Source organism: Panthera pardus, unplaced genomic scaffold (genome assembly GCF_024362965.1).
Source record: "Panthera pardus isolate Hobbes unplaced genomic scaffold, ASM2436296v1 HiC_scaffold_25, whole genome shotgun sequence".
Classification (NCBI taxonomy): domain Eukaryota; kingdom Metazoa; phylum Chordata; class Mammalia; order Carnivora; family Felidae; genus Panthera; species Panthera pardus.
Genome location: NW_026526821.1, coordinates 78,706,492 through 78,725,503, shown reverse-complemented (window position 1 = coordinate 78,725,503; position 19,012 = coordinate 78,706,492). Strand labels below are relative to the sequence as shown.

At 34.0% G+C, this 19,012-nt stretch overlaps 1 protein-coding gene across 7 annotated transcripts in view; it reads left to right on the top strand.

Annotated features, from left to right (window-relative positions):
* Positions 1-19,012, top strand: part of USP34 (ubiquitin specific peptidase 34) — a 250,742-nt gene that overhangs the window by 201,629 nt on the left and 30,101 nt on the right. For all 7 annotated transcript variants that reach the window (XM_019430890.2, XM_053890716.1, XM_053890717.1 and 4 more), the window contains 13 exons: positions 131-284; positions 1,380-1,458; positions 5,066-5,119; positions 5,253-5,348; positions 9,166-9,230; positions 9,322-9,397; positions 9,480-9,527; positions 9,641-9,706; positions 12,251-12,331; positions 14,053-14,138; positions 14,492-14,660; positions 14,765-14,839; positions 15,778-15,929. In XM_019430890.2, the coding sequence (XP_019286435.1) occupies positions 131-284; positions 1,380-1,458; positions 5,066-5,119; positions 5,253-5,348; positions 9,166-9,230; positions 9,322-9,397; positions 9,480-9,527; positions 9,641-9,706; positions 12,251-12,331; positions 14,053-14,138; positions 14,492-14,660; positions 14,765-14,839; positions 15,778-15,929 (1,201 nt within the window). The remainder of the gene's footprint in view (positions 1-130; positions 285-1,379; positions 1,459-5,065; positions 5,120-5,252; positions 5,349-9,165; positions 9,231-9,321; positions 9,398-9,479; positions 9,528-9,640; positions 9,707-12,250; positions 12,332-14,052; positions 14,139-14,491; positions 14,661-14,764; positions 14,840-15,777; positions 15,930-19,012) is intronic.

The following is a 19,012-nucleotide window of genomic DNA, read 5'->3' as shown; positions in this document are numbered from 1 at the left end:
CAAATATTTGTATCTGTTATAATACATAATGTACCTGTGCCTTTTTCTGTATATATTACGTAAAGTGATTCTAAGGTGTCACTGTGCAGTATTCAGAATTATTACCATTATCTTATGTAAATCATTTCAGGTTTTAAGGAAGTCAGTGATCATTCAAAAGATACAGAGAGCTATGAGTATGACTTAATAGGAGTAACTGTTCATACAGGAACAGCAGATGGTGGGCACTATTATAGCTTCATCAGAGATATAGTCAATCCACATGCTTATAAAAACAATAAATGGTGAGTTTTAAATATTTTATTCTTGGGATTAAATTCTTTTTCCTGTTTTTAAAGTTTAAACTTGTGATTGGTTTTGCTTCATATATGTTTCCTGATTTTATTTTTCTAAAAACTTTCTATAAAATTAGGAAATGTTAAATGAAAGTAACTTTCATAAGATGATAAAAATCAATTGTTCTTAAACTTCTTTTGAGAACTTGATGATGGTGTCCTGAGACAAATGGATATCCAAGGTTTTATACACAGCTTTAGATTCATAGACAATATTGCACCTTCCAAATCTTCTCTTTATTCACTCATTCAAGAGTTGTTTGCTGAGTGTCTTCTATAAGGTGGCTTCAGAATCCTTGTATACGCCAATTCGAAGTTGCCTGAATGCTCCACTCTGTCCACCTTACTTTTCCCCTTCCAACCCGTACAATTTTTTTTTAGCAACTTTTATCAAGGTAATGGTTGGAAGTCATTAAATCAGTGCTTAATAGCTGTTTTTTGCTATTTAGATATTGTTAGATAGAGTCTCAAGTATAGTAGCTATATCAATAGTAGGCGCTGTTCTACTGTTGGGAATATTGCTTTGAACAAAATGTACATTGGTAAATTGATCTGCAGTTAGCAGAATAGTTTGGTTCAACTCTTTAAGCTGTCATGTCCATGCTATCTTACCTTGTTTGCCCATTTGAATATAATTCCATATTTGGGATCCATTTTGATCATAAATTTTAAAATGACGTCTTTATTTTTGGAAGCTCTCCCATCTCTTAATCTTTTCTGTCGGGTAGCTTTACATATTCTATTAATGCAAACTTGTTATTTGTTTTTATGAACTCTTTTGTTACCCCTAGTTTTTAATAAATGCGTTTATTGGATTTTAGGACAGTTAAGATTTGTACAATTATATTCTGGTTTTTAGTAGATTAGCGTCAAAACAAGAACATAGAATTTATTTACTTCATGTTAAAAATAGTTGGATCGCAAAAGAAAGTTTGATTACTTCTTGCAATTTGTCACTATGTAATGTAAATATTTTTTAAATAGGTATAATACAGAGATACTCAGTACATATATACTTGGTCAACACTATATGCTCTGTTTTAGGTATCTTTTTAATGATGCTGAGGTAAAACCTTTTGATTCTGCTCAACTGGCCTCTGAATGTTTTGGCGGAGAGATGACAGTGAGTTTTATTCAGAAATTATAAATGTTTTGTGACTTCTCATGTGTTATGCAGTATTATAAAATCCAGTAGCAGAATCACTAAAATTTCTTTTAATTGCTATGATTAAAACTAAAATTTATTCTGTTGTTGCTTATTGAAGTCGAGACTGTTTGGAATAGATACGAGGCACTGGGAAATACCTTTTAAAAGACTATTTCTGCCTTCAACTAATTAAGAAGGTTAAGACTTAAAATTGAAAATTTAAATAGTAGTATAGGAATTGAATTACATTGCTGTGAAACATTATGATGGAAGAAGTTGTTCACTTGAATGCTTTGGGATTCAAGCAAAAAGAAATTACTCTTTATTGACATAATATGAAAAATCTTTGTCAAGGACATTGGCTTGAGCTGACCTTCGAAGAAGTATTCTTTCAGTACTTTTTTGTAATGGCAGCAGCAACCTGATTATTACTATTGACAGGATACACAAAAAATATCTTACCTGTTATGTTATTATCTCTAAGACATGAGAAAAGACAATTAGGTTGGAATACTAGTGTTTAATTATAATATAACAATTACAATAAAATAGGCATTTTGTCCAAGTATCAATTTTCTGAAAACTGTTAAAATACTGTTTTGATTCTCAAAAGACCAGCGTTAGTCATTCCCATTTCACAGATAAGCCCACATAAAGTTATTTTTCACTTTAATAGCCATGTGTATTGTGAAATTACTGTTCACATTCTGGATTTTAATGCTCTTTGTTGCACTTACATACTACTATTAATAGAAAAGAGGAAGTAGGCAAATTGCTAACACTTCAGAAATGGATAGAAGGAGGAAGTAAATAATGAGTTCCTGATGCCATCATTAAACTGACTGCATCTCTAAATGTTATTTGTAAAATATTTCCTCAAAAAAAAAAAAGAAAAAGAAAAACAAGTACACTTAGCAAAGTTCTCTTAAAATGTAGTTTTTAAATTGCAAGTACATTTTCTTAACTTTATATACATTATGGTAAAGTATCTTTAAAAATGTTTTGAATATTTTCAGGTGTAGTTGACCCTTGAATAATGTGGGGGTTAAAGGTGCCAGCCCCCCACACAGTAAAAAATCCAAGTATAACTTGTCTGTTGCTCAGAAGCCTTATTGGGCACGCCTGGGTGGCTCAGTCGGTTAAACATCCAACTTCAACTCAGGTCATGTTCTCACGGTTCATGAGTTCAAGCCCTGTGTTGGGCTCTGTGCTGACAGCTTGGAGCCTGGAGCCTGCTTCGGATTCTGTGACTCCCTCTCTCTCTCTGCCATGTGCGCGTGTGCTCGCGCTCGCTCTCTCTCTCTCTCTAGAACAAACATTTTAAAAAATTAAAAAAAAAAAGGCCTTATTGATAACATGAATACTCATTTAATACATATTTTGTATGTTACACATTATGTACTGTATTCTTTTTTTTAATTAATTAATTTTAAAATTTATATCCAAGTTACTTAGTATATAGTGCAACAATGTTTTCAGGGGTAGATTCGTTAATGCCCCTTACCAATTTAGCCCATCCCCCCTCCCACAACCTCTCCAGTAACCCTCTTTTTGTTCTCCATATTTAAGAGTCTCTTATGTTTTGTCCCCTTCCCTGTTCTTATCTTATTTTTGCTTCCCTTCCCTTGTGTTCATCTGTTCTGTGTCTTAAAGTCCTCATATGAATGAAGTCATATGATGTTTGTCTTTCTGACTGACTAATTGCGCTTAGCATAATACCCTCCATTTCCATCCACGTAGTTGCAAATGGCAAGATTTCATTCTTTTTGATTGCCGAGTAATACTCCATTATACATACATGCATACATACTACTTCTTCTTTATCCATTCATCTATTGATGGACATTTGGACTCTTTCATACTTTAGCTATTGATAGTACTGCTATAAATTTTGGGGTGCATGTGCCCCTTTGAAACAGCGTACCTGTATCCCTTGGATAAATACCTAGTAGTGCAATTGCTAGGATGTAGGGTAATTCTGTTTTTAATTTTTTGAGGGACTTCCATGCTGTTTTCCAGAGTGGCTGCACCAGTTTGCATTCCCATCAGCAGTGCAGAAGAGATCCTCTCTCTCAGCATCCTTACCAACATCTGTTGTTGCCTGAGTTGTTAATGTTAGCCTTTCTGACAGGTGGGAGGTGGTATCTCATTGTGGTTTTGATTTGTATTTCTCTGATGATGAGTGATGTTGAGCATTTTTTCATGTGTCAGTTGGCCATGTGGATGTCTTCTTTGGAGAAATGTCTTCATGTCTTTTGCCCATTTCTTCACTGGATTATTTGTTTTTTGGGTGCTGAGTTTGGTAAATTCTTTATAGATTTTGGATACTAACCAACCCTTTATTTGATACATCGTTTGCAAATATCTTCTCCCATTCTGTCAGTTGCCTTTTTCTTTTGCTGATTGTTTCCTTCGCTGTGGGGAAGGTTTTTATTTAATAAGGTCCCGAAAGTTCATTTATGCTTTTGTTTCCCTTGCCTCTGGAGACGTATTGAGTAGGAAGTTGCTGCAGCCAAGATCAAAGAGGTTTTTGCCTGCTTTCTCCTCGAGGATTTTGATGGCTTCCTGTCTTACATTTAGGTCTTTCATTCCACTGTGAGTTTATTTTTGTGTATGGTGTAAGAAAGTGGTCCATGTTCATTTTTCTGCATGTCACTGTCCAGTTTTCCCAGCACCACTTGCTGAAGAGACTGTCTTTACTGTCTTTATTCCATTGGATATTCTTTCCTGGTTTGTCAAAGATTAGTTGGCCATATGTTTGTGGGTCCATTTCTGGGTTCTCTATTCTGTTCCATTGATCTGAGTGTCTGTTCTTAGGCCAGTACCATACTGTCTTGATGATTACAGCTTTGTTTTTTATGTTTTATTTTTATTTCTTTTGTTTACTTATTTTTGAGAGAGAGAGAGTGTGAGCAGAGGAGGGGCAGAGAGAGAGGGAGACACAGAATCGAAGCAGGCTCCAGGCTCTGATCCGTTAGCACAGAGCCCGACACAGGGCTTGAACCCACGAACTGTGAGATCATGACCTGAGCTGAAGTCAGACACTTAACCGACTGAGCCACCCAGGGCCCCCATGATTACAGCTTTGTAATACAGCTTGAGGTCCGGGATTATGATGCCTCCTGCTTTGGTTTTCTTTTTCAAGGTTGCTTTGGCTATTTGGTATCTTTCTGGTTCCATACAGATTTTAGGATTATTTGTTCTAGCTCTGAAGAATGCTGGTGTTATTTTGATAGGAATACTGTATTCTTACAATAAAGCTAGAGAAAAGAAAATGATATGAAGAAAATCATAAGAAAAATAAATTTCCAGTAGTGTACTGTATTTATTGGAAAAAAAAAAATCTGCCTTTAAGTGGACCTGTGCAGTTCAAGCCTGTGTTATTCAAAGGTCGACTATACTTTTAGCCAAAAACTTTTGTCAAGGATTTTTATGATGTAGTACTATTTGAACACTATTTACAAAGTTACTATAAAGAATAAAATTGGTATTTATGAAACATTTTATATATAAATACAACTGAGATAAATATAAGCTGAAATATTGTCTTTTAAAGTAGCAAAACTTTTATTTTTTTAAACAGACCAAGACCTATGATTCTGTTACAGATAAATTTATGGATTTCTCCTTTGAAAAGGTAATCATTTCTTTGCATATATCATTTTACATAGTTTTCTTTCTTCCATGTTATCTAATTTTATAGTTAAACTTGGTCAAATTGAAAATATACTTATTTTTTCATCTTTTTTTTTTTTTTTGGCCCCTTAAAGACACATAGTGCTTATATGCTGTTTTACAAACGCATGGAACCAGAGGAAGAAAATGGCAAAGAATTCAAATTTGATGTTTCGTCAGAGTTACTAGAGGTATAGTTAATTTAACTTAAACAGCAGTTTACAAGCATGTCAAGAATTTATGCAAGTAATAGAACTCCAAGAGCAGGCTATGGCAATGTTAGGATTTGTAATCTGGGATGGACCTTAACAGTGTTTATAGATAGTCTTGGTAATACTGATATATGACAGATGCATGTGAAGTGAATGAGATTAAAGTGAGTGGAAATAATTAGTAATATTAAAGAAAAATAAGAATAAGACAGGTAAAATAGTTGATGGAATTGGGGCAACCTCATAAGTAACTTGTATGTGTGGTAATGGATTGGGTGATTGGTGTTCGTTCCTTCTTTGCTTCATGTTACATATAAATGTACCATATATTTGAAATGCACTTAAAATACTATCAAATGCTTTAAAATGTGTCTTGATTGTAGTATTGAGGTTTTCTTTGTTTTATAATGTAATAAGTGGTAGTGTTACTTTAACGCCTTAAGAGTTATAAAATACATTCACAACTCTGTGTGTGTTGTGTCAATGTAATAAACTCAGCCGAAAGTACAAAATATAAATCTTCAAAAAGGTATACCTGGTAAAAATGTAATCTTCCATCTAAACAGTTCAGCTTTTACTATTTAATTGGTTAATATTTGCGCTGTTGCGGTCATGTCTTAAAACCAAATGGAATTTTTTCCCCCAAACAAATAATCTTAACAGGTGTCTTGCCTACCCATAATATTACTGATAAAAACACAAGAACATCCACATCTTTTAAACCTTTGAATTGGATTTACCAGCAAAATTAAGTGCTTCATTAGATTTCTTATTCTAGATAAGGACCCAACAGTATTTAATGACAACCCAGCCCACTTGTGAAGTAAAATGAAATTTTAACTGAAACCTTAAAGATGTATTTTGTTGGGGCATCTGGGTGGCTCAGTCAGTTAAGCATCCAACTTCGTCTCAGGTCATGATTTCACAGTTCGTGAGTTTGAGCCCCACATCAGGCTCTGTGCTGACAGCTCAGAGCCTGGAGCTTGCTTTGGATTCTGTGTCTCCCTCTCTCTGTTCCTCCCTCACTTGCTTCTCTCTCTCTTTCTGTCTCTCAAAAATAAAAATGAAACATTTAACATTTTTGTTTAACATTTGTTTGTTTTTGAAGGAAAGAGAGCATGGGCGGGGCAGGGGCAAGGAGAGAGGGAGACACAGAATTCAAAACGGACTCCAGGCTCTGAGCTTTCAGTGCAGAACCCAACGCAGGGTTCAAACTCCACAAACTGTGAGATCATGACCTGAGCCTGAAAATGAAACATTTAAAAAAAAAAGATGTATTTTGTTTACATTAGTGGTTCTGAAACTTCCTATTCTCAGAACTTTTATATTCTTAAAAAATATTGAGAACCTGGGGCACCTAGGTGGTTCAGTTGGGTCCGACTTCATCTCAGATCATGATCTCACGGTTCCAGAGTTCGGCCCCGTTTCGGGCTCTGTGCTGACAGCTCAGAGCCTGGAGCCTGAGTCAATTCTGTGTTTCCCTCTCTCTCTGCCCCTCCCCCACACATGCTCTGTCTCTCTGCCTCTCAGAAATAAAACTAATTAAAAAAAATTTTTTCTTTTAAATATTGAGAACCTGAAAGTTTTTTAAAATATTAGTTTTAATGTGGTGGTTATATCTGTCAATACTTACTATATTAGAAATTAAAACAATTTTTAAAATTTACATTAATTTATTTAAAAATATCAAAAATAAACTTGTGACATCCTAATATAAGTAACATTTTATTAAAAAAATATTTTTCAGAACAAAACCCTGTATTACATGTTGGCAAATCTTTTTAATATCTGATTTAATAGTTGACAGCTAGAGTCTCATAATAGCTTTTTGCATTTGCTCTGTTGTGATCTCATTCATCATTTAGCCTCTGGGAAACTTCATTCTATGCTCAAAAAAGAATGAGAGCTTAAAAAAGGCAGATAGCATCATCATATTACTAAAAAAATGGTGTAGATCTTACATATACCCTAAAATGGTCACAGGTACTCCACAGCTCTCTCAACCATTCTTTGAGAACCACTGATTTATGTGGTGACAAAAGGAAATCCATCCTTTTGCTCTACCAAAACAAGAAAAATAAATCAAACTACATCAAAATATTCTTGATTGCACATCTAAGCCAACCCTTTTTTCCTGGCATTGCTTTAGCTTATTAATTTAAAATGAGTTTGTTTGCATATACATTTTACTGAAAATATTAAAATATGATAATACTGTTACTTAATATTAACATAGATTTTAGGTAAAAACTAGAATCTGATCTTTTAAATTTGTACAGTTAAAATATAGCTAGTAGCAGACTTTCCCAAAGAGTAAATTGAAAATTTAGAGCTATAAAATTTATTAAGTAAACAAACATTATATAATGACTATTATGGATAAAACAAAATGCCCAGAAAGAGTAGTTGATTTGAATTGCTGGCGGAAGTGATTAGGAAATGCTTCAGATTAGCCTTAAGCTGAGACTTGAAAGGTAGCAAAGAGTTAATCATGTGAAGATTACTCCAAGCAAAGAGTAGATTATGTACAAATTCCCTTAGGAAAGAAAGAGTTTATTGGCATGTTTTAGGAGCTGAAAGATGATCTCTGAGACTGTGATGATTAGTAAGTTCAAGGAAATGTGAGCCAAGATGAAATTGAATGGGATATAGAAAATACCTGGGAAAAATGTGATCATCGTAGTGAAGTAATTTCACACTTAGACACACCCAGATTGCTCCACATATGTTGTATTGTTAAAACATAAAAAGGATTGTCAAAAAATAGGGTGAATATTTCTGTAGGACAGAAATGGAACAGATATAAAAGCACTGAGTCTGGTGGAAAAACAGGACTACCAGGCTCTAGGGTCCCCTTTAGCTCTTTTGGGGTAAAGGGGACAAAAATTATGACAGAGGATCTAGAGCCGAGCTCATGGCTAGAAGTTGAAAGCTGGGAATGGAGCTCCATTGCTGTGAAAAAGCATTGATGGTCGAATGCTGCCAAAGTTTTCTTGAAGCTACAGCTTTCTAGAAAGCTGTGTGCATAGAAATGCTAGAGTACCAAGAACTCTGAAGCAAACCATTCAGTGCCTAGGTCTGCATCAACGTGGAGCAGGAGCCCTAATACATAATTCTAAGAGCTGGTTCTAGACTAGAGTAGTGGGCTGGGAAGCAAGTAGAGGTAGTTGAAAATCTTTAGGAAGGATCAACACAGGCAGTAATGTCAGTAATCAACATAAATATGTTCCAGATAAAAATAACTTTATGGAACTAACAACAACTCAGAGCATGTTTAGGGTATTCACAGAGTTAAAGGAACACAAAAACTAAAGTGAGCAGAGAAGTTACTCTAAAGGCTCATGTCAGAAATAATTATTTTTCATAATTGTTACAGAATAAGCCAGGAAATCACCTCTTAAGTCAGCCAACCTGAATTGTTTTTATTTTGCCAGTTTTCGAACATAAACCTTTCTCATAACCTGTTTTTATCAAAACAGGACATAATTTTATTCATTTATATATTCGCTCTTGAGACAAATGATATTTCAGAGCTCTTCCTTTCACAGTCTGTATAATTGCATTTTTAAAAAACTAATTGCTTGAGGTAGCCAGATACAGAATGATAACATTGGAGCCAGTTTAGTAGCCATTTTCTATACCCAGAAAAAAATCAACATGAATTTTAAGTGCCTGTATTTTTTGCTTTTTTTGTTTCTTTTAGAGCAAATCTTTTTTTGTCTAATAAAAATACTAGTAAAATGTAATGAAGCAAATGCTTTCTGATATGTAATGTTAACATTTTCTTTTACTTCAGTGGATTTGGCATGATAACATGCAGTTTCTTCAAGACAAAAACATTTTCGAACATACATATTTTGGGTAAGTTTTGTAAATTTAGTAATAGATTTTTGTTACACATTTAAAACAAATCTTCTGTAAGAAATGTAACTTAACTTTTTTTTAATTCTAGGTTTATGTGGCAGTTATGTAGTTGTATTCCCAGTACATTACCAGATCCTAAAGCTGTTTCCCTAATGACAGCAAAGGTAATCTATAAGCCTTAGATAGTTTTTCAAAATTGACTACTTTAAGATAATTAAATATTTTTTGCTTAATCTTTTCTTACAGTTAAGCACTTCCTTTGTCCTAGAGACGTTTATACATTCAAAAGAAAAGGTATGTGTTGTGTTTCGTAGATTTTTGTGTCATTTATCAGATAACTTCTGGTTTTCATGATCTTTAGCTCAGAAGTAGATGCCTTAAGTGACTTCTTTCTTTTTCTTTTTTAGCCCACAATGCTTCAGTGGATTGAACTCCTGACCAAACAATTTAATAATAGTCAAGCAGCTTGCGAGGTGAGAATAATTCAACAAACAATGCATAATTTAATGTGCACTTTTTTATTTACTTTTCTTCTTAGATGCTACAGCAAAATTATTGTATTTTATAATAGGGATCCCAATGTAAATTGTTCCTAAAATTACTCAACAACTGAGAAAGTTGTCATTTATGTGTCCTATCCATTACACTGATTAAATAATTGATTGTTAAGGTATTTAAAAATCCTTGGGTGCGTCTCCCCCCATGTATTAGAATTAAAAATACAGAAAATTCAGAAGACTGATACCAGATATTTCTTAACTAATTTTGAATATTATAAAACAATAGTTGACAACAAAATCTTCCTTCCCCCTCCAAGATAAAAATGCATATATCCTAGTATATCAGTTTATGTCCAATTTTATCTTCTATATTGTGGTCTAATGTATCCCTGTAACAATATATCCTTAAGGATAATCTGCTCACAAGTAATGATCACTTAACCATATTGGCATCTTACTGTTATTTTATCATTTCTTGATTGGTTCCCAAAGTGATATAAGCCTTTCTAGGAATGCAAGTCTTAAAATTTTCCTGAGGTGGGAGATAGCAGCATAGTGTACAATAGATGAAATTAGTTGAAGACTTTTTTTCTTTTTTTCTTTTCTTTTTTTAATTATTTATTTTTGAGAGAGAGAGAGGGAGGGACAGCATTAGCAGGAGAGGGTCAGAGAGAGAGGGAGACACAGGATCAGAAGAAGGCTCCAGGCTCTGAGCTGTCAGCACAGAGCCCGACGTGGGGCTCGAACCCACAGACTGCAAGATCATGACCTGAACTGAAGTCAGACAACCAACTAGCCACCCAGGTGCCCTAAAGATATTTTTCTTATGTATAAGTTCATCTGATTATGCCTTGAAGCAGTGGAATTAGAGAATCTGATTGTTGTAGAATACAAATACAAAGCCATAATTTTTTAAAACTTTGTAATGAGCATTTCAAAACAAGCACAAAAGTAGAAAGATAATGAACTCTTGGGTACCTATCACCCAGTTTCAACAAATAGTAACATTATTTTGTTTTCATCTCTTCCTCGTGTCTGTTTTGAGGTATCTTAAAGCAAACCCAGATAGCATATCATACACATCCATGAGTACTGAGTATGTATCTCTGATGAGAACTTTAAAAAATATATATAACCATGATTCCATACTCCTAGTAAAATTAGAAGTGGTTCCTCAGCATCATCCAATACTCATTTTGTGTTCACTTCTCTAGTTGTCTAAAACATGATTTCGCAGTGCCTGGGTGGCTCAGTCGGTTGAGTGCGGACTTAGGCTCAGGTCATGATCTCGCTGTCTGTGAATTTGAGCCCCACATCGGACTCTTTTGCTAATAGCTTAGAGCCTGGAGCCTGCTTTGGATCCTGTCTCCCTCTTTCTCTGCCCCTCCCCCACTTGTGCTCGGTCTCTCTCTCTCTCTCTCTCTCTCTCTCTCCCTCTCCCTGTCAAAAATAAACATTAAAAAAAATTTTTTTTAACATTTTTTGGGGCCACCTGGCTTGGCCCAGTGGTCTAAGCATCCAACTTTGGCTCAGGTCATGATCTCAGTTCATGAGTTCGAGGCCCATATCTGGCTGTCTGCTGTCAGTGCAGAGCCTGCTTCAGATCCTCTGTCTCCCTATCTACCCCCACCCCCAAATAAACAAACATTAAAAAAATTTTTTAATGTTTTTCTTCTCTCAGTTTGCTTGTTTGAAGTAGTATTTAAACAAAGGCTACATTTTGCTTTTGTCTCATAAATCAACTTTCATCTGTAGCAGTTAATAACTTTTTTTTTCTCTTTGCTACTTTGTCATTTGATCTGCAGAATTCTCTACATGCTTGTTTTGACTGATTGTATCCTCCTGGTGTTAGTTAACAAGTTCCTCTATTCTCCACCCCTTTCATGTTTTCATATATAGTGTTGCCACTACACACACACACACACACACACACACACACACACACGTATATACATACGTGTGTGTGTGTGTGTGTGTGTGTGTAATTAAAATTGTCTACACTTGTCAGTAATTGTGTATATATATGCATACAGTAAAATTCAGTATTACAGGAGTTAAGTGATTAAGAGATATCTGGAAATCATTGAGAATTGTCTTAGCATAAAGAAGTGTTTTTGTTATCAAGGGAACATAATTTCTTTTTAAACAGAAAAAAACGAATCAATACATCATGTTATTAATAGGAACAAAAGATAACTGCAGTCTGACATCTGTGAGAAACAAAAGGAAAATAGTATTCCATTTTATTATGTTAAGGGCTGTAGGTTGCCATGATGCAGGTTGTACACTGTGATGTAGATGGCATTCATGAAATTCTGTAGTTAGAGGACCCTGATTGTGACTTTTGGCATTTTAGAGTTTTGGACTTTGTAACAGTTAAAGAATCTGTTTTGGTAAGAACTTAAACTAATCGAAACATTGACTAGAAGTAAAATCCTTATGTGATTTTTTTTTTTTTTTAAATCCTATATTTAACAAGTATTGGTTGAATGTTTATATCACACTATTTTTCTACAGTGGTTTTTGGACCGTATGGCTGATGATGACTGGTGGCCAATGCAGATACTAATTAAGTGCCCTAATCAAATTGTGAGACAGGTAAGAAAAAGAGTGTTTGAAAAAGAGGTAGCCTTCAAACTAATAATTCTAAATTTGCCTGTGAATGTATTTTAACCCAGCATTGAAAAGTAGTTTGAAAAGATTGACCTCTTATCAAAAAAATAATTTTGCTGTTGTTTCATCAGCTTCTTTTAGCAAATCAACTATCTTTCCAACCAAGTGATTAAAATCATTCACATTTCCTGGTTGTAGGAAGATAGCTTTAACTCCCTGTTCTCTCAGATCCTACTGTGGCTGCTTTCTGAGTTGTACTGATTCTTTTTCAGAACCTTAGATATTCTAACCATGGTAGAGTGTTGTAATGGCCTTAAAAATTAAATGAATAGTATATTACATTTCTGTGAAAGATTTTGAACTGTCACATGAAACAACTTGTGTCTCCTTAAATCTTTGGGAAAATTAGACAAAAAAAAAGTAAATATTTTATATTCACTTATGACACAGAACTGAAAATGCCACTTTTCCCTTATTACTGACAAACAATTTTTACACCATAAAATTAATCAAAACCTTTCAAAGTGTAAAATACAGTAGTTCTATCCCCAGACTTATGTACCCATCATCTAATTTTTATAATCCTGCTAAGAGAAACTCCATACCTATTAAGTCACTCCCCATTTTATCCTGTTGCTTCTTTTCAGCCACTAATGACAGCCCCTTATCTATGAATTTGCCTACTTAATGATATGGATTTGCTTATTTAATGATAATTGGAGTCACACATTTTGTGGTCTTTTATGATTGTCACTGATTTAGCAGTGTTTTCAAGGTTTATCCATGTTGTAGCATGTATCTGTACTTTTTTGCCAAATTGTATTCCATTGAATGGATATACTAAATATTGTTTATCCATTCAGCAGTTGATGAACATTTGGGATGTTTTCACTTGGCTATTTTGAATAATGCTGCTCTGAACATTTGTGTACAAATATTTGTGTGGACGTATATTTTCAGTTATTTTGGGTATCTACCTAGGAGTGGAATTCCTGGGTCATATGGTCGCTCTAGGTTTAATATTTTAGGAACGACCAAAAATTTCCATGGTGTCTGCACCAGTTTATGTTCCCACCAGCAATCTGTGAGATTTCTTTTTTTCACTATCATCTTCAGCATTTGTTACTGTCTTTTTGATTTTAGCTCTCCTAATGTGTGTGAAGTAGTTAGTATGTCATTGTGGTTTTGGTTTGCATTTCCCTAATACTTAATGATAGTGAACATCTTTTCATGTGCTTAGTGGCTATTTGTATATTTTATTTAGAGAATCCCAACCCTTTTTAATCCATGTTTCTTTTAGATAAACTTAAATCACATTTCCTTCCCTTAGTCATTGACCTCTGATAAGCAGCTATCCTTCCCTATTCCACTCTTTTAAAGAGATGGATGCTAAGTTTTCTGTTCTGTATATCTCCATTAATCAAGAGGTTTTTATGAAGCTTTGTGGGTTTTTTGTGTGTGTTTTCTATTACTGAAATGTATAGTTTATTGTTGTTTTTTCATTTATTACAAAAGTGATTATTTTTAAGCTACCTTTACCTTATATTTTTAGTCCAGGTGAGATGTCAGAAGAGCTTTAGAATGTCAAAAGATAATCTGTGGGGAAAAGAAATGGTTGGCAGAGAGTTTTGAATCATGTTAATTTTTTAGTATCTCTATTACCTGATAAAGTTGGCTCTTAGATTGTTACAACTTTTCGTTTATAGATGTTTCAGCGTTTGTGTATCCATGTGATTCAGAGACTTAGGCCTGTGCATGCTCATCTTTATCTACAACCAGGAATGGAGGATGGGTAAGAAGTGCCTTTTGAACATTGTATTTTTAAGCTTTTTAATTATACACCTACAGAGTATTTTTAAATATCCACAGAAACATTTGGATTCTTCTATTTAAAAATAATCTGTAATGATACCGATCAAGGAGAGAAAACTTTTATTTTTGATCTTCAAAATTGTCTACAAGTAACTTCATGATTGAGTTAGCCAGACACAATAATTAGAATCCACCTACTTAAATTATTATAATTTGTATTGCAGTCTATTGCAAAGATGAAAGATAAATTTGGGTTTTTAAAAACATCTCTCCTTCCAGAATATCTATCCCCAGACTTCATACTGTCTCTGAGATATTAAATTATATTTTCAGGTCAGATGATATGGATGCCTCAGTGGAAGATATTGGTGGTCGTTCGTGTGTCACTAGATTTGTGAGAACTCTGTTATTAATTATGGAACATGGTGTAAAACCTCACAGTAAACATCTTACAGAATACTTTGCCTTCCTTTATGAATTTGCCAAAATGGGTGAAGAAGAGGTAAAGCTATATCTTATTTATTTCTGGGATTATGTACCTGTTTTCAGTATTTAAAACTTCATTGTTTTTATGTTATATTTTTAAATCAATGTTTTTATTTTTAGAGCCAGTTTTTGCTTTCACTGCAAGCCATATCTACAATGGTACATTTTTACATGGGAACCAAAGGGCCTGAAAATGTAAGTGCAGTTCTCTCTCATATTGGGGGATTTAGGGGTCCATGTTTTCAAGTTTGTATCATGGAAAGTCCTTAGACATTAGAACCCTTTAAAGTCTCTTCTGGCCCTGATATTAGATAATGTTAAGGGTCTGAGTTTGGTTTTTATGAATTGTAAAATCTTGCGAAAATTTAAGTAGCTGGTCTATTCATAATTATGAAAGTATTATATGAACTTTGTCTTGTCTGTGACGACCACATTGGCTTGTGCCCTATTTTTACTGTTGTTACCTCCGTTTTACAGATCAGGAACTTGAGGCTTAAAGAAGTTAACTTGTTTTAGACCACAGTGAATTGGGCTTTGATCTTTGGTCAGACTCCTGAGCTAAACTGTTAAACCATTATACAATAATGCTTCTCAGAATATGGGCTTTTACTACCTAATTCCTGCCTATATTGTGACCTGTTCAGACTGCTTTTCTTTTGCTTTTTAAATCATAAAATGTCTTCAGCCTCTTGCATTTCAAAGCCCAAGTGCATATCTCTTTGGAAGACTTACTATCTGGATTATCTGAACACTATTAATTTGTGTAACTGGCATTTTTATTAAATAGGAAATGCGGTTTTATCATACTCCTATAAAAGTTGATCTTGATTTATCTTCCAAGGGACTTGCCTGTAAGAAAAAAGAAATTGTTAAAAGATTTATCTCCGTAGGTGAGGTGTAAATAGTCACGGTGTTGAGAATCATTGTTCTTTACAGTTCTGCCTGCTGTGTCTAAAGTTGTCCTGAATGTTGTTTAGACTCTTAAAAGTTAAGGTTAGGCCTTTGTGTGGTTGTTCTTTAATACATGCTCCTGCCACCATTTACATAGGGTAGTTTTGTAAAAGATTCAAGTTATTTTCTCTCTGGGTAATTCAGTATTGACATATTAGTTCTAACATTTTGTTCTGTTCTAGCCTCAAGTTGAAGTATTATCAGAGGAAGAAGGGGAAGAAGAGGAGGAGGAAGAAGATATTCTCTCTCTGGCAGAAGAAAAGTACAGGCCGGCTGCCCTGGAAAAAATGATAGCTTTAGTTGCTCTGTTGGTTGAACAATCTCGCTCAGAAAGGTGAAATGTTTCAACATTCAAAATGCTTAAAGCATGTTTGATTTTATTCCTTCTACATACTTGTTTTACCACTACTAGCTTTTGTTACATAATTCCTTTTAAATAACACCACTATTTATCAACTCTTGTGGCATAAGTATTTCAATCTTTTGTATGAAACTCTTACTTTCACTGAGTCATGTTAGAAATATACGTTGAAGAAATATACAGTAAAATATTTAGCAAAATTATATGTGCGTTCATCCTTTGATCTAGCAATGCTACTTCCAGAAATGTGTGCCCCAAATACAGAAAGATGTATGTACAGTGATATTTATTGAAGTAGTTAGTTTATAACAGCAGAAGACTGGAAATATCCACCAAAAGGGGATTAGTTGACAAAAGCCGGCATCCACTCAGTAGAATACTCTATTGCTGAAGAAAAAAAGCATGGGAAATTATCTGTACTACCATGGAGAGGTGTTTAGGATAAATATTACTAAGTGAAAAAAGCACGGTGGAGAAAACTGTGTATAGTATGGTACTTTTTAAGAAAGGGGAGAGTGGGGGAGAGAGAGATTGAGAGCATGTACACCCAATTTCCATTATTCCTCATTATGGATCTCCTGTTTCCAAATCTGCCTACTTGCTAGGATTTATTGCAATCCCAAAATAAGTACTCATGGCACTTTTACAGTCATTTATTGTGGGCTGCAGATGTACATGTGCAGAATGGCAAAAAATTAGAGTTACCTGACACATATTTTTCTAGCCAAGGTCAAACATGATGACACTGTGCCTTCCTGTTTCACTTCTCATGTTGTAAACAAATATCTTTTTCATGGTTTATGCCATGTTCGTCACATTTGTGCTTTTTTAGTGGCTTGGTATTTAAAATTGCCCCCATATATAATGCTAAGTGCTATCTAGTGTTCCTAAGCCCATTAAGTCCGTAATGTGCCTTGAAGAGAAAATGCACATTAGACAAGCTTCATTCAGGTATCAGTTATAGTATTATTTGCTGTGACTTCACTGCTAATGAGTGAACAACATATATTAAATAAAGTATCTTTAAATAGAAACACACATAAAACAAGGTAACGTATTGATTGGTTGAAGAAAATGTTGTGACCAGAGGCTCACAAGAGCCAACCTTGTATTTCCCTTATGAGCAATGATTAAATAATCACTAATTCAATGTTTGCAGCACATTATAGAACATAAGTACTACAATAACAAGAATTTACTGTATTTTTTAAAATTGAAGTCTAAATTAAGAAAAAAAAAGTAGTTTCCTATGGTTGGGGGAGGGGAAAACAGACTAGAAAGGACAGAAATGAAAGCTTGACTTCTATGAATATATGCTGTTGTTTTTTTTTTAGACTTAACTTGTAATCATGTAAATGTTTTATATAATTATAAGTGAATTAATAAAATGCAATCCCTAAAAACCAAAAGCAGACTGAAATAAATAAACTATATATTGACCTGGTGGCATAGTCATTGGAGAGGAATTCATTAAAATGACTTTAGAGCACATTAACTGTAAATTCCTAGTTGTACATGAAGGACAAAAAGAATTGTAAAATTATCCTAAACTGTTTTACTAAGTATATTGTTAATAATGTAATTGTGATTATTATTCTGAAACAAACGTATATTATAGAATAAAGCAAATAGTAATTGTCAATGTCATTCGAAACGAAGATTTTCAGCAAAAGAAGGAAGAAGTAGAGATAGAATATTGTAGGTTTTTTATATAAGTTCTTTAAAACTAAATTTGAATTTGGGAAGATCAGTAGAGTTTATGGTGTATTTTGTCTTAAGCAAACAAAAAATGTTTTATATACTCCCGATTTTCTGAAAGGGCTTAGAAATCTTGCCCAACCCAGAATCCATGTGTGCCACTGGCATCTGGATTATAGACTCCAGATATCATTTCCTGTGGTAAAAAAAATCAGGATTCCTTGAAAAAAAAAAAAAGGCCAATTCCAGGTCTTGGGCAAGAAAGAAATGGGCCGTTTTGCAAAGCAGAGACCATCAGAGACTACTGAGATTATTTATGTTAAAAGGACTCAACCAATTTAAGGATATTTCTACTGGTTATAGATTGGACAACCCGAGTATCAGTAATATAAGAATAATTACAAGTGGACAAAAATGTAAAATGCATCACAGATGTTTAAATCCATGAGTTTGTAATGGTGCCTAAAAATTAACAAACAAAATACTTGTAACCTTTGGAGTATAGTAGGAAACCAAATCATAATTTTGGAAACTTATTAATAAAGGAATGATATCAAGCATTTATCTTATCAGCAAGAATTATCCCTCATGGCAACCAATGGGTAAATGAGAGGAAGTTTGCTGTCTTGGAGGTATTTGAGCTAATAAATGAGCAAGTAATGCTGGAATTAGTATGTCTGTATTTTGCAACCTGAATGAAGTAATGGATCTAGGAAATGATCATCATTGACTGAAAATGCTACAAAAAGACAGCCTTTCATTGTGTGCCTCCTGATGAAAGTCAATACCATCTCCTATAAAGCATGCTTGATTAAAAAGATCAAACCCAGATATGATCAAGTCTCTAGATCTAAACTACCAGTTTACAGGAAATACGGCGTCAGAGGAACATGTTAAAGCAACACCCCAAGGATACAGTGAACAAAATGGAAATGTGGGATATTCTTCAAGACGAACCACCTACTTTCTTCAGTTCATAAATTGCAAGATAAAAATAAAATTGGAGGGGAAACCAGTAGTCTCTAAGATACTTAAAAGACATTTGAACCACTTGGAACAGAGGACTTTATGTGGATCTTGATTCAAACAGATTAAATATTAAAATTTTTTTTAGAAACTTGAGGTAATCATACACTGGATATTGTATGATAGTAAAGAATTGTGGATTTATTTTAAGTGTGAGTAATGGTAGTATGGATGTTTTTTAAATTTTTCTGTTAGAAATATATACTGAAGTTTTTGGATTAAATGGTAAAATACCTGGAATTGCTTTAGAATAGTCCGTATTGAGTGAGTGAGAGGTACAAATGAAACAAGCCTGGTCATGAATTAGTAATTTGAAGCTGAGTAATGGGATA